Here is a 12,496-nt window from a genome sequence, read left to right as displayed (position 1 = left end):
TTAGTCTCTTTAGTTACCAGAAAAATTGCTTTCTCTTTTTCAGAACCTCTTGCCAACCACCACACCTCAGGAAGCTCAGCAGTGGTTGCATCGAAACCGGTTTTCTACATTCACAAGGCTTTTTACAAACTTCTCAGGTTAAATTTGCTTATCCTTTTGTTTTCTCCAGTTTGGGATATTCTTTTACATTCTAGGGCCTCCTGGTATCCGTGTGTGTGTGTGTGTGTGTGCTGTGAAATACTTAAAAAGAAAGACTTCTTAGTTTAAACTTACTTTAATTTTAAAATATTTATTCTTTACAACACTTTAAAAATGTATGTTCTATATAATATTTTATCAAGGAGCATTTGCAGGTAGTCTGAAATTTTCCCCTTGATATCACTATATTGTATTTTATTTGTACATTCCACTTTTATGTAGCACCTTCAGGGTAACCAGTTATGGTAGGAATACTCAAATGGATAAAGCATAGTTCCTGATCATTTATCACCTATTACCAAAAAATCAAATCAAAATAACACCCCCCTCTCCCCCCAAAAATGGGTAAGCAAGTAGTTGTGATGTAGTAGATACAAAATTAGGCATTTGGGGGAGGGTCTGGGGTTAGGAAACATGTATGATGCGTGAGAGATGAGGAGGAGTCTGTTGGTCAGACAGAGGAAGAATTTTTCAGGCAGAAGGAACAACTTCTCATTAGATATCATCAGATTAAGAAAGTATAGGGTTATTAAATAGAGAAATAATTGGGTGGGAATTGAGGTGGGAGAGGAATCGGGCCAGGTCATAGAGGGCTTTATCTACCATACAAAAAGATTGTAACATAGTAGTAATGAAGTGTCCTTGTAACAGAGCCCATTTTAATAGTCATTAACAAAGAGAATCTTTGCCTCTATCACCCATTTTCTTATATTTATTTCAGGGGCAGATTTATTGAAACTAACTAGAGATGATGTGATCCAAATATGTGGCCCTGCTGATGGAATCAGACTTTTTAATGCATTAAAAGGCCGGTATGTGATTAGTGTTAAAATAACAGTGAGGTTGGATTTCAAATGGATTTGGATTCAGGGATTCTTCATAATACTCATTGCACAGCTAAATATATCTTGTCAAAACATTCTTTTTGAATGCTAGCTAATGTAGCAAATAAAGATGAAAAACATCCTTTCTCACACTTGAGCCAAGAAATTACTCATGAAATCCCATTTTTAATTTTCAGGTAGTTTTTTCATTCAGTGAATATTTATTGTTCCTATTATGAACCATTAGGCTCTGAGGTTACATTGGTGAGCAGAATAGACAGGGTACCTGTTATCATGGAGACTACTTTCTAATGGAAAGAGAGAGAAAGCTATAAACAGTATGTATTTTGGATAGTGATAGTGCTTTGAAGGAAAACAAAAAGCAAAAACAAGGTTGTGACATATAGAGTACCCAGAATTTGGTTAGGAGAGATCTTTCTGAGGAGTGATTATTTAACCTGAGTTATGAGAAGAATGGAAGCTATGAGGTCATACAAGGAAAGAGCCTTGTAGACAGAAGGAACAACAGATGTAAAGGCCCTGAATTCAGTTTTTACCTAGAGAAGAGATTATTCTTAAGTTTGGGTAGAAATGGCTTAAATGTCTGCTTATAAATATTATTTATAACACAGAGTAATTTTTAGTCCCAATTTGTGATTTCCAGTCTCCAGTAGGTACTAGTAATATTGATGGAAAAAAATATGCAGGTTAATGACATACAACCAAATCAGCGACTAAATAATGAAACAGATTGTGAACTGTTTGTGTCTCTGAACATCACAAGAGTTATTAGGTTGGCTATAATCTTGGAAAATTTTAAGAGGTGAAATTCAGGTGTTAATGACTTAGGGAAAAAGAATGGATCTTTCATTTTAAAATATATTATCTAAAGAGCATTTGGAAATAGGGAGTAATAAGATAATCAGAACAAGAGGTAATTGAATATGATCATCAAAGAAGTAAGAACAGAAAGAAGGCTTAGGCTATTTAGGAGAAAGTAATGAGGAAAATAAGACTCTCCGATTTATTATATTGGTACTTTTAAATAAAAGGTATATCTTGAGCCCTGGCCAGTGTGGCTCAGTTGGTTGGAGCATCATCCCATACACCAAAAGGTTGGGGATTCGAACCTTGGTTGGAGCGCATATGGGAGATGTTTCTTTTTTTCTTTTTTCTCTCTCTTTTTTTTTTTAAGATTTTATTTATTTTTAGAGAGAGGGTAAGGGAGGGAGAGAAGGCGAGAAACATCAATGTGTGGTTGCCTTTCATGTGTCCCCAACTTGGGACCTAGCCCACAACCCAGGCATGTGCCCTGACTAGAAATCGAACCAGCAACTCTGGTTTTCAGGCCAGTGCTCAATCCACTGAGCCACACCAGCCAGGGTGCGAGATGTTTCTCATATTGATATTTCTCCTACTCTCTCTCTTTCTCTCCCTTCCTCCCCCAACCCCCTTGACTCTAAAATCAATAAACATATATTTTAAAAAGTTACAGCTTAAATCCCTATCATAAAACGGTGGCTTCTACATCTTGAATGCAGATGTTCCCTGATTTATGGTGTCTCAACTTATGATTGTTCAGCTTTATGATGGTGCAAAAGTGATATGCAGTCAGAAACTGTACTTCAGATTTTGATTTTTGATCTTTTCCTGGGCTCTAGTGATAAGTGGTACAATACCCTCTAATGCTGAGCAGTGGCAGTGAGATGATTTTGCCCAACTGTATGTAGGCTCATGTAAGTGTTCTGATCACATTTAAGGTCGGCTAGACTTAAGCTATCATGTTTGGTAGATTAGGTGTATTAAAGCATTTTCAATTTACAGTATTTTCAATTTATGATGGGTTTATTGTGACATAACTCCACTGTAAGTTGAGGAACATCTGTATTTCTAATCTTTACATCCAAGGTCATAGACTCAGATGACTACTGAGGCCACAGGTAAATGAATGACAGGCAGGTCTGGGGTGTACTGAAGTATGCACGCCCCAAGCAAGGATAATAGCTGATTGTTTTCTTCTAGAATGAGGACTTTGGATTGCCAGATCTGATTTTTGAAGAAAAGCCAAAAATTCAGAGTTTATAGGATGCCTTCTGTTGGAAGGAATTCATACACACACACACACACACACAATGGGGAACTAATAAAACATAGCAGATGAGCTGCAGGCCCATGGGCTGTCAATTTTCAACCCTTACTCTATAGTATTAATGTTAAGTACCAGGTTCTCCCTTAAAATGTGCTCACCATGAAAAATGTAAGACTAACAGCTTTTTTTCTTCTTCTTAGGATGGTGCGCCCAAGGCTAACCATTTATGTTTGTCAGGAATCCTTGCAGTTGAGGGAGCAGCAGCAGCAGCAACAGCAACAGCAGCAGAAACATGAGGATGGAGACTCAAATGGTACTTTCTTCGGTAGGTCATTCTGGACAGGCCAGGACAGATGTGAAAAATGGTAACGAGGTGACTTACAAGCATGTGTGATAGGAATTATCAAATAGCAGATTTAGAATTTGCTAGAAGTAGTGGTAATAGCTAACATTTTTTGAGTTTCTAATATATGCCAACCACTATTCTCAGCACTTTTTTACCTGTTTTAATTTTATAACTAGCATCTCCTTTTTGCAGTAGATTTTACTGTTATCTCCAACATTTAGGTGAGGAAAATAAGGCTTAGGGATGTTAAGTAATTTACCCCAGGTCACACACTAGCAAGTGGCTGAGTCAGGATTTGAACTCAGGTTTAACTCTGATTCCTTCAGAAAAGTGGGCATTTGTATTAATTATATTGCCTTTAAGAGCAGATAAACTTTGTACTGAATGCCATTGTTCTCTCCCTCTTGCAGTGTACCATGCCATCTACCTAGAAGAACTGACAGCTGTTGAACTGACAGAAAAAATTGCTCAGCTTTTCAGCATTTCCCCTTGCCAGATCAGCCAGATCTACAAGCAGGGGCCAACAGGAATCCATGTGCTCATTAGTGATGAGGTAAGAGTTTCAGTACAGCTGAATCACCAGATGACAATTAGTTTGTCAGGGCATGTGACAGGAGCAAGAGCAGTTCTATTGAGGCAGAGTGCTTTGTTTTCTATACCAGAGGCTTTCAAACATTGTTGCTTGCTTACCAACTAAAAAAAATTTTTTTAAATGTGTTTCCCCTTGCACATTTTTAGGGACTTAAAGTTTTTTCTCTTAAGTTTAAATAAAGTTGCAAAAGATGTGACTTCTGGGCATATTATATGACATTTAAAAATGAAATGGTTGCCCTAGCCGGTGTGGCTCAGTTGGATGGAGCATTGGCCTGTGACTGAAGGGTTGTGGGTTCAATCCCTGGTTCAGGAGCATATGGGAGGCAGCTGATCAGTGTTTCTTCTCTCTCTCTCTCTCTCTCTCTCTCTCTCTCTCTCTCTCTCTGTCCCTGAAAGCAATGGAAAAAAATGTCCTCAGATAAGGTTTTTCAACAACAACAACAAAAAAGAAATTGTTGCTTCACTATTCTAACTATATTCCATGTAACCTAAATACAATTTTTTTGTTTCCTTGACTTACTCTTTCCATTTACTTCCCCCATAGAACTTTATCTTACTATAACATTGTTATGCTTGAATATTTTCTATTAATTATTCTACTATATTTTGTTAAAACAAAAATGTTTCACCAAAAAAACTTGTTTCAGTAAAATTGGTAAATTATTTCTTCTGAATAGAATTAACACTGTAATTATACAGTTGATTAAAACAATGTAAATATGCCCTGGCTGGTATGGCTCAGTGGATTGAGCACCAGCCTGAGAACTGAAGGGTTGTTGGTTTGATTCCCTGTCAGGGCACATGCCTGGGTTGCAGGCCAGGTCCCTGGTTAGGGGCACATGAGAGGCAACCACACATTGATGTTTCTTACCCTCTGTCTCAAATGAATAAATGAATGAATGAATGAATAAAAAAATTGAATCAATCAATCTAAAACAACATAAATGTGCCCTGCTGGTGTGGCTCAATGGATTGAGGGCCGGCCTGCAAACCAAAGGGTCGCTGGTTCAATTCCCAGTCAGGGCACATGCCTGGGTTGTGGGCCAGGTCCCCAGTTGGGGACATGTGAGAGGCAACCGCATATTGATGTTTCTCTCCCTCCCTCCTCTTCCCTCTCTCTAAAAATAAATAAAATCTTTTTTTAAAAAAACAATGTAAATGTATTCTGTGTTTTGGTGAGTAATAATTAAACATTAAGAAATAATTTATTAGAAGTGCATCTATTAATGAGATGGATGGGATTGTTTGATTCCCTACTTCCTATCCTGCACACAATTAATTCTATAGATGAGTACTGCCTACAGAATAAAGTGAGGTCAGTATCAATTCCATCTGATTTTTTTCCTCTAGATATAAGTGCTGTGGAACCTGATTCACATTTATTGACATAGCAATGGGTGGAGTTTTGGTATGACATCATTGCTGGATTTTTTTTTTTAACTTTTGAGTTATGTGCCAAAAATTATATGGTGATATTATCAGAAATTATTTTGACTCATCTGTCATTTGACAATTTGTGATTAGGTCACTCCAATTCTGGTGAAAGGAAAATATTGGTAACCATGTGACCCCCACAAAGAAATTGTTACCCAGTCATTAGATTTTACATTTGCAGTTATACTTGGGCATTCTGGAGGCTTTTATACCCCAGGGCAATGCATTTTGGAATTCCAGGAGGGTAAAACTCATGCCTTTATTTTTTAGACTGGGAAAAGGGAGGTTGAGACGAGAAAGTGGGAAAGGGTACTGAAAAGAATCTCAGGTAGTTTTAGGAAAAAGTAGATAATAGAAATTGGAGAAATACAAGTCTGTTCTCCCATATGGACCTCTCAGTGTCTGTGTACCTCTTAGAAAGTCCTGGGGTTAACCCAGGAAAATACATACTCCAATTTTAAGACAACTGTTTTAGAATACTTAGATTTAATTTTTTTTTTTTAAGGTTTTATTTATTTTTAGAGAGAGGGTGGGAGGGAGGGAGAAAGAGAGGGAGAGAAACATCTATTGGTTGCCTCCTGTACAGTCCCTGGCCAGGGACCAAATCCACAGCCCAGGCATGTGCCCTGACCAGGAATCGAACCAGAGACCCTTTGCTTTCCAGGACGATGCTCAACCAACTACACCACATCAGTCAGGGCTATACTACTTAGCTTTTAAAATTTAAAAACTAAATGCGAGAAAACAAAATGAAGCAAAAGATTATTTTTCACTTGAATCTAATGTAAGAAAAGGCCACATAAGCAAAGTAAATACAACAAACCAAAGTCTTCAATAATTAGCAAATTTTTTTGCTTTTTTTTCAGATGATACAGAACTTTCAGGAAGAAGCCTGTTTTATTCTGGACACAATGAAAGGTAATAGTAAGACAAACACCATTTTCTAGGGAGTTTAAGAGCTTGTTTCATACTTTTCTGAGGAGAGAGGGAAGGTATCAACCACTATATTTGAGGTAGAGAAAGTGACATTATTAGAGTTTGTTCCTTTGCATAAACTGGCTTCTTGTCATTATCAGAATAGACAAAGTGTAACTGATGACTCTGCCATTCTTTCACCTTCCATGGACTAATGAGGGAATTGAGGCATGTTGTTATAATGCATATTTATTATAAGTATTCTGTGATAACTAATAAGTATACTGCTCTTTTTTTTTTCTTCCTCAAAATAACCTTACTGTACTTTTTTTCTCCCACTATGTTTTAAAGGTGACTAAAGGTTATCCTCTTTCTTTTCTGTTTTACAGCAGAAACCAATGATAGCTATCATATCATACTGAAGTAGGTGTGGGGCATTCCATCCTCAGTGGCTGCTGCTTCCTTCATCCCTTGGAAAATCCCCTCCTGAAGGGGTTGTAAATGAAGATTTGAAGGTCTGCAGGAACCTGACCCATCTGACTGTGTTGGGGGGAGTCCAGATCATGGAGGCAGAATCCCAGTCATCTGTTCTGGTCCCAGCTCTGTGGCACACAGATTACTGTCCAACATGCAGTTATGCAGCTATTCCTTAGTTAAAATTTCCGGACCCTGTTGTTGAATATCAGTGGAAACTCCACATCATTCGGGGTATATGTAGAGCATAATGATGATGAGAATTGTGTGATGTTTCATGGAAAGATGTTAAATTTTGTGATATGGAGTTGTGTAATTTTTTCTAATATAAAAAAAAAGTGAACATCTATATTCATAAGACTAGAGCCTCAATTTCTTTTGCATCAAACATATACTGGCTTTTTATACAGTCGGCCCCTGAAAACCTCATCAAAGAGAAATACTGAGATAGACTAGGATTTTTCCTTTGATACCCCTGTAAACTATGACTAATAGTAATTTTAGCTAATATTTATAGAGCATTTATTTGTGCCAGGCAGTGTGATAAATTCTTTTAATGGATCATCTTGTTTAAATCCTCTTAATAATCCTCTGTGAAGTAAGTAAGAATGATTCTTAACTGCAGATGAGGAAATGGAGACTGGTGATGGCTGAGTAGCTTGCTGAGCAGTGGCAGCTAGCGGGTGGTGATGCTGAAATTCAGACCCAGACAGCCTGGCTCGTATTAATTGCCATCCATTCCTGCAGTACCTTGTGCTTGCCATCATTTCTTACTGTGGCCCTTCTGGTGAATAGGACATAACACTGAGTGAGAACTGAGTATTTAACCACTGAAAGGGACAAACCACACCTAAATAATGATGAACAAATAAAAACATACAAAAAAAGTAAAACCACAGGTGCTTTGTAAGCGTCATTAGTTACCAGATCATAGAATCTAAGGTACTGAAAACTAGGGATTTTCTGTAACTCCCCAAATTCACTGTTCTTGGATGACCTCAAACTATTAATGAGATAAAGTGACCCCTCCTTTCTCTTTCCCCTCTCTGTATTTTCTCTTGGTATAGGAAGTTCTTTTACGCATGTAGTGTTTACAAAAAATTCATTCTGATCCCATTCACATTCTTATCGTATGTTTTTGTTTCTCCTTAAAGAATGATCGTGTGTGTGTTTACATGTGTAAGACTATGGGTCTTTCTTTTTCACATGTAAAGTTTTATCCAGAAATCCCTTTAGACATTATGTTGAAGTGAAAAAAGATAATGTTCAAAGATTATGTATTGGATTTGGATCTGTGTGTGTGTGTGTTTTCAAAGCATTTGATAAAGTTTAAATGTTTTTATACAGAGATTTTTGTTCATTAAAATCAACCTGCAACATGGTCTGACTTCCTTTGGTTGGAAACAAGTTGAAAACTTTGAAACTGGAAAATTAAGTCAGCTAACTTGTTTAGAACTGACCTGGGCAACTTGTCATCTTAGGCCAAAATAGTTTTTTAGTGAACAATTATCTGGTGTCTGCGTTTTTCAGGGACATTTCTAGTTATGCTGTATTTCTAGGACTGGTTCTTGGCTACAGGGAAGTCCGCTCTCTCAGCAGGCTCCTGTTGTGTTGTTGTTGTTGTTTTTTTTTTTCTATTCTATTTGAATAATGTTAGGCTAGGAGGATTGAACTAGATGACTTTTAAGGTCCCTTCTAAATCTGAATCTTTTTTACTGCAAATGATACATAGAATTCTATTAACATATTTACTATAAATTACACTTACTAATTTTTACATGGAGTTAGGTTGGTTTTTTATTTGTTTTGTTTTTTTAGAGTAATCTTCAAATTTATAGAAATTAATTTATACAAATCTGTAGTCACAGATCCTTAAATTAACCAGAGAATCTCTTAGGTTTTCTTTAGCTTCAAAAAATACTTATAGTGCCAATACTATATAATTGGTAAGAATTGATATAGTGATAAAACATTGTGCTTATTCAATTTCCTTTAAAAATTGTATCTGTTCACTATCCTTCCAATTAAATGAAAATTTAAAACTAGCTTTTTCATCACGAAAGTCATGCATAAAGTGATAAATTCAAACAATAAAGAACACTGTAACTTACTACTTACCTCCTAGTTACTACTCTAGAGGTCAACATTGAAAAAATTATCCCATTCCCATAGCTGTCTGTCTCTCCTTTCTTACACACAAAGACTCAGATGGGCTCATGTCATACTAATGATCTGCAATTTGCTTTTTGTACTTAATGTAACATACCTTTTTTTTAAATATGCTTTATTGATTATGCTGTTACAGTTGTCCCAATTTCCTTTCCCTTTGTTCCCCTCCACCCAGTGAATCCTTCCCTCCAGTTGTCCGTCCCCCCTTAGTCCATGCCCATTGGTTGTGCATATAGTTCCTCTCAACATCTTCCTGTCCTACTCCACTCCCTCCTACTATGCTTCCTAATTCCTGCACCATCTCCCCCACTTTCCCCCTTCCCCCTCCCTTTTGACCTCCCCCCATAATGTTCCCCATGCCTATAATTCTTTTCCCACTCTTGTTGCCTACTTAGTTTGCCTTTGTCGGTTCCCTAGCTTCTGTTGTTGGTTGTTGTGATACAGTTTTCATTTTAATGTTCATAGTTTTGATCCTCCTTCTTCTAAACAAGTCCCTTTAACATCTCATATAACAGTGGTTTGGATCTGATGAACTTCAGTTTTACTTTGTCCTGGAAGCACTTTCTCTGCCCTTCTATTCTGAATGACAGTTTTGTTGGAGAGAGTAATCGTGGTTGTAGGTTTTTGCTTTTCATTACTTGGAATATTTCTTGCCAGTCCCTTCGTGCCTGCAGAGTTTCTTTTGAGAAATCAGCTGACGGTCTTATTGGGACGCCTTTGTATGTAATTCTCTTCTTCTCTCTTGCTGCTTTTAAGATTCTCTCTTTATCCTTAATTTTTGACATTTTGATTATAATGTGTCTTGGTATGGTTCTCCCTGGGTCCAGTTGTTTTGGAACTCTCTGTGCTTCCTGGACCTGTAAGTCTATTTCCTTCCCCAAATTAGGGAAGTTCTGCTTCATTATTTTTCCACATAATTTTTCCATTTCTAGTTCTTCTTCACCTTCTGGCAACCCTATGATTCGGATGTTGGCCCGCTTATAACTGTCTGATAAGTTTCTGAGCCTCTCCTCATTTTCCTCACTTCTCGTTTCCTCTTTCTGCACTGGTTGACTGTTTGTTCCTTCCCTATGTTTCGATTTGTTGATTTGATCCCTGGTTTTCTTACCCTCACCACTAGTTTCGTATGTGTTTTTGTTTATTTCAGCAGGGCTAGCCTTCATTCCTTCCCCATCTTGTTTAAATCTGCTGTTAGGTCTGTAAGCGCTTTTATAAGCAAAGTTCTGAACTGAGCCTCAGAAAGATTTTCTATCTGCTGCTTCGTTAGATTAGATATTTGCTGTCTGGTCAGCTGTGTCACTGGGATCTCTATCATGATCTGTGCCATCCTGACAGTTTTGTGTTTACCTTTGCTTCCTGGGCAGGGCTGTCACACCTCTTATGCTACAGGGTGGGGAAGGAGCCCTGTGCACTCATCACAATTCGGCGTTTTCTGTGGGGGTGGGGGTCCAAGATGAATTCCTGCCATTCAATCTCCACTGATAGACCGGGAGCCTCCCCCTCCATCCCCATCCCCACTGGGCCTCACATTCCAAGGCAATGGGGGTCTGCCTTCCCCGGCTTTGGAATCGCAAGCTGACGGGTCTGGTCTGCAGCCGGGGGTGCTCCCCAGGTGCTTCTCGCCTCCCCCTAAATACAGGTGTCTGTGCTTACCGCTGTCCTGCCTCCATCGCTGCTGCTGCCATGGACAGCACAGCTTGAACTCTCCTCCCCGGCTTCACCCCTCCTACCTGTCCGGACGAGCACCACTTCTTTATAACTTCATACGTTGGACTTCCATTTATTTTCTGGAACTTCTGGTTATTTCTGGTTTTGCAGTAGTTGTATTCCTTCCTTGTTGTGGAGGGAGATGGGGCATGTCAGTCTAGGCCTCCATCTTGGCCGGAAGTCTGTGTTTGTTTGCTTCCGTGTCCCAGGGAGAACTGTTGCTCCTACTACGTTGTAAGGGACAGAGCCTTAGGAATTCGTCAGTAACAGGCGACCTGTTTCACCACGTTGTGGCGCTGTATGCGAGGGAGGGGTCTGAGAAGGAACAATGCCGCTTGCCCAGCAATTGCCCCTTTTCCAGGCACTTCTCCCACTTCTGCACTGGACTGGCGCCCCTCTAGCTGCTGCCCCGGCCATCATTCTCAGAGTGGGTGGGTCTGCGGACGTTCTAGATCCGTGGGGACCCTTTAAACAAGCGGACTCTGCTGAGACCGGCAGTTTCTGCCTCCGCCCTAACCCCCACTGGTTTGCGCAGTCAGAAACAATGAGGCTTGATTTTCTCCAGTGCTGGGACTGTGAGCTGCAAGGTCTGGTGAGGGGGCTGGGAACGCTCCCCAGGTGTCCCTCCTAACTTTTTAAAATGTGTAACTGCACTTTCCGCCGGGCTCCTGCCGCCGCCGCCGCCGCCACCGCCGCCACCACCACCACACCATGTCCTTTCTTCCCTGGCTCCGCCCCTCCTACCTGTCTGGATGAGTATTTCTTATTTATATTCTTGTTTGCTGGACTTCCATGCAGTTTGATTTTCTGGAACTTCTGGTTGTTTCTAGTTTTGAGGTAGTTGTATTCCTTCTTAGTTGTGGAGGGAGATGCAGTGTGTCTGTCTACACCTCCATCTTGGCTGGAAGTCTAATGTAACATATCTCGAACATCTTTCTATATTACACTTTATAGTTCCACATCATTCTTTTTTAAAAACGGCCATTCCCTGCAGATGCCTTTTAGGTTAGGTCCATTTGAACATGCATCTTCATAATTTTTTTGATATTCCTATTAGTAACATTTGCTGGCTTTTACCTTTCAAACAGTGTTACAGTTGATATTTAAAATAGATAGTTTAATGTTTCTGTTAGAGTAAGATTATAGTATATGAGAAGGGGAATGTTTAGATTTTAGGCCCTCCTAAGAGTAGAGGAGCGTCTTATTTGACTTAGCATTTTCTGTTCTGTTCCTTTGAAGTCTAATAGGTTTAGCATTTTCTGTTCTGTTCCTTTGAAGTGTAATAGGTTTCATCTAGAATAATCTGCTGTGTAAAGACTTGACAGTTAAAAGGGGGTGATTGGGAAGTAAAAGGAGTTATTGTAGGACTCTAAGGATTGAGTGCTGGTCACTGCATGAAATATGTCTAGTAAATAAGATGATTATTTGTCCAGTATTAAGGCACAAGAACAGTGTTTGCCTACATAAATGATTTCTTTAAGAAGTCATTTAAAGGGAGGAGAAGTGGGAATGGTCATATTGTCCGGAAAGAGATTACAATACAATGAATCTGAGGCCACAGGCATCTGGAAGCCCTGAGAACGTGCGTGAGGGGCATGTGTTCTGATTCCTGGGACTCGGGTGCTGTTGGGTGCTGTCAGGCATTGGGTGTGCTGTGAGGGCAGACCATGACCTCCCCACTGTGAGCTGGAGGAGCGTGTGGAAGCATGGCATGTGAAGAAAGCGTGGCATAACGGAACTAGCCAT

General features: G+C 39.3%; 1 protein-coding gene across 3 annotated transcripts in view; it reads left to right on the top strand.

Annotated features, from left to right (window-relative positions):
• TFCP2 (transcription factor CP2) overlaps nt 1-7,225 on the top strand; it is a 49,567-nt gene extending 42,342 nt beyond the window's left edge. Inside the window, exons 10-15 of one of the 3 annotated variants that reach the window (XM_090273173.1) lie at nt 44-137; nt 920-1,010; nt 3,312-3,424; nt 3,868-4,010; nt 6,352-6,403; nt 6,790-7,225. In XM_090273173.1, coding sequence (XP_090129299.1) covers nt 44-137; nt 920-1,010; nt 3,312-3,424; nt 3,868-4,010; nt 6,352-6,403; nt 6,790-6,827 — 531 coding nt within the window. In that variant the 3' untranslated portion in view covers nt 6,828-7,225. Of the gene's footprint in view, nt 1-43; nt 138-919; nt 1,011-3,311; nt 3,437-3,867; nt 4,011-6,351; nt 6,404-6,789 lie in introns of all 3 variants that reach the window. The other 2 variants (XM_090273172.1, XM_090273171.1) reach the window with 2 other exon arrangements.
• The last annotated feature ends 5,271 nt before the right edge of the window (nt 7,226-12,496 follow it).

The sequence above is a fragment of the Furipterus horrens genome, unplaced genomic scaffold (genome assembly GCF_987537825.1).
Source record: "Furipterus horrens unplaced genomic scaffold, mFurHor1.1.pri manual_scaffold_4, whole genome shotgun sequence".
NCBI lineage: Eukaryota > Metazoa > Chordata > Mammalia > Chiroptera > Furipteridae > Furipterus > Furipterus horrens.
Note: the sequence above shows the minus strand (reverse complement) of the source record. Positions and strands in the feature narration are given on the sequence as shown.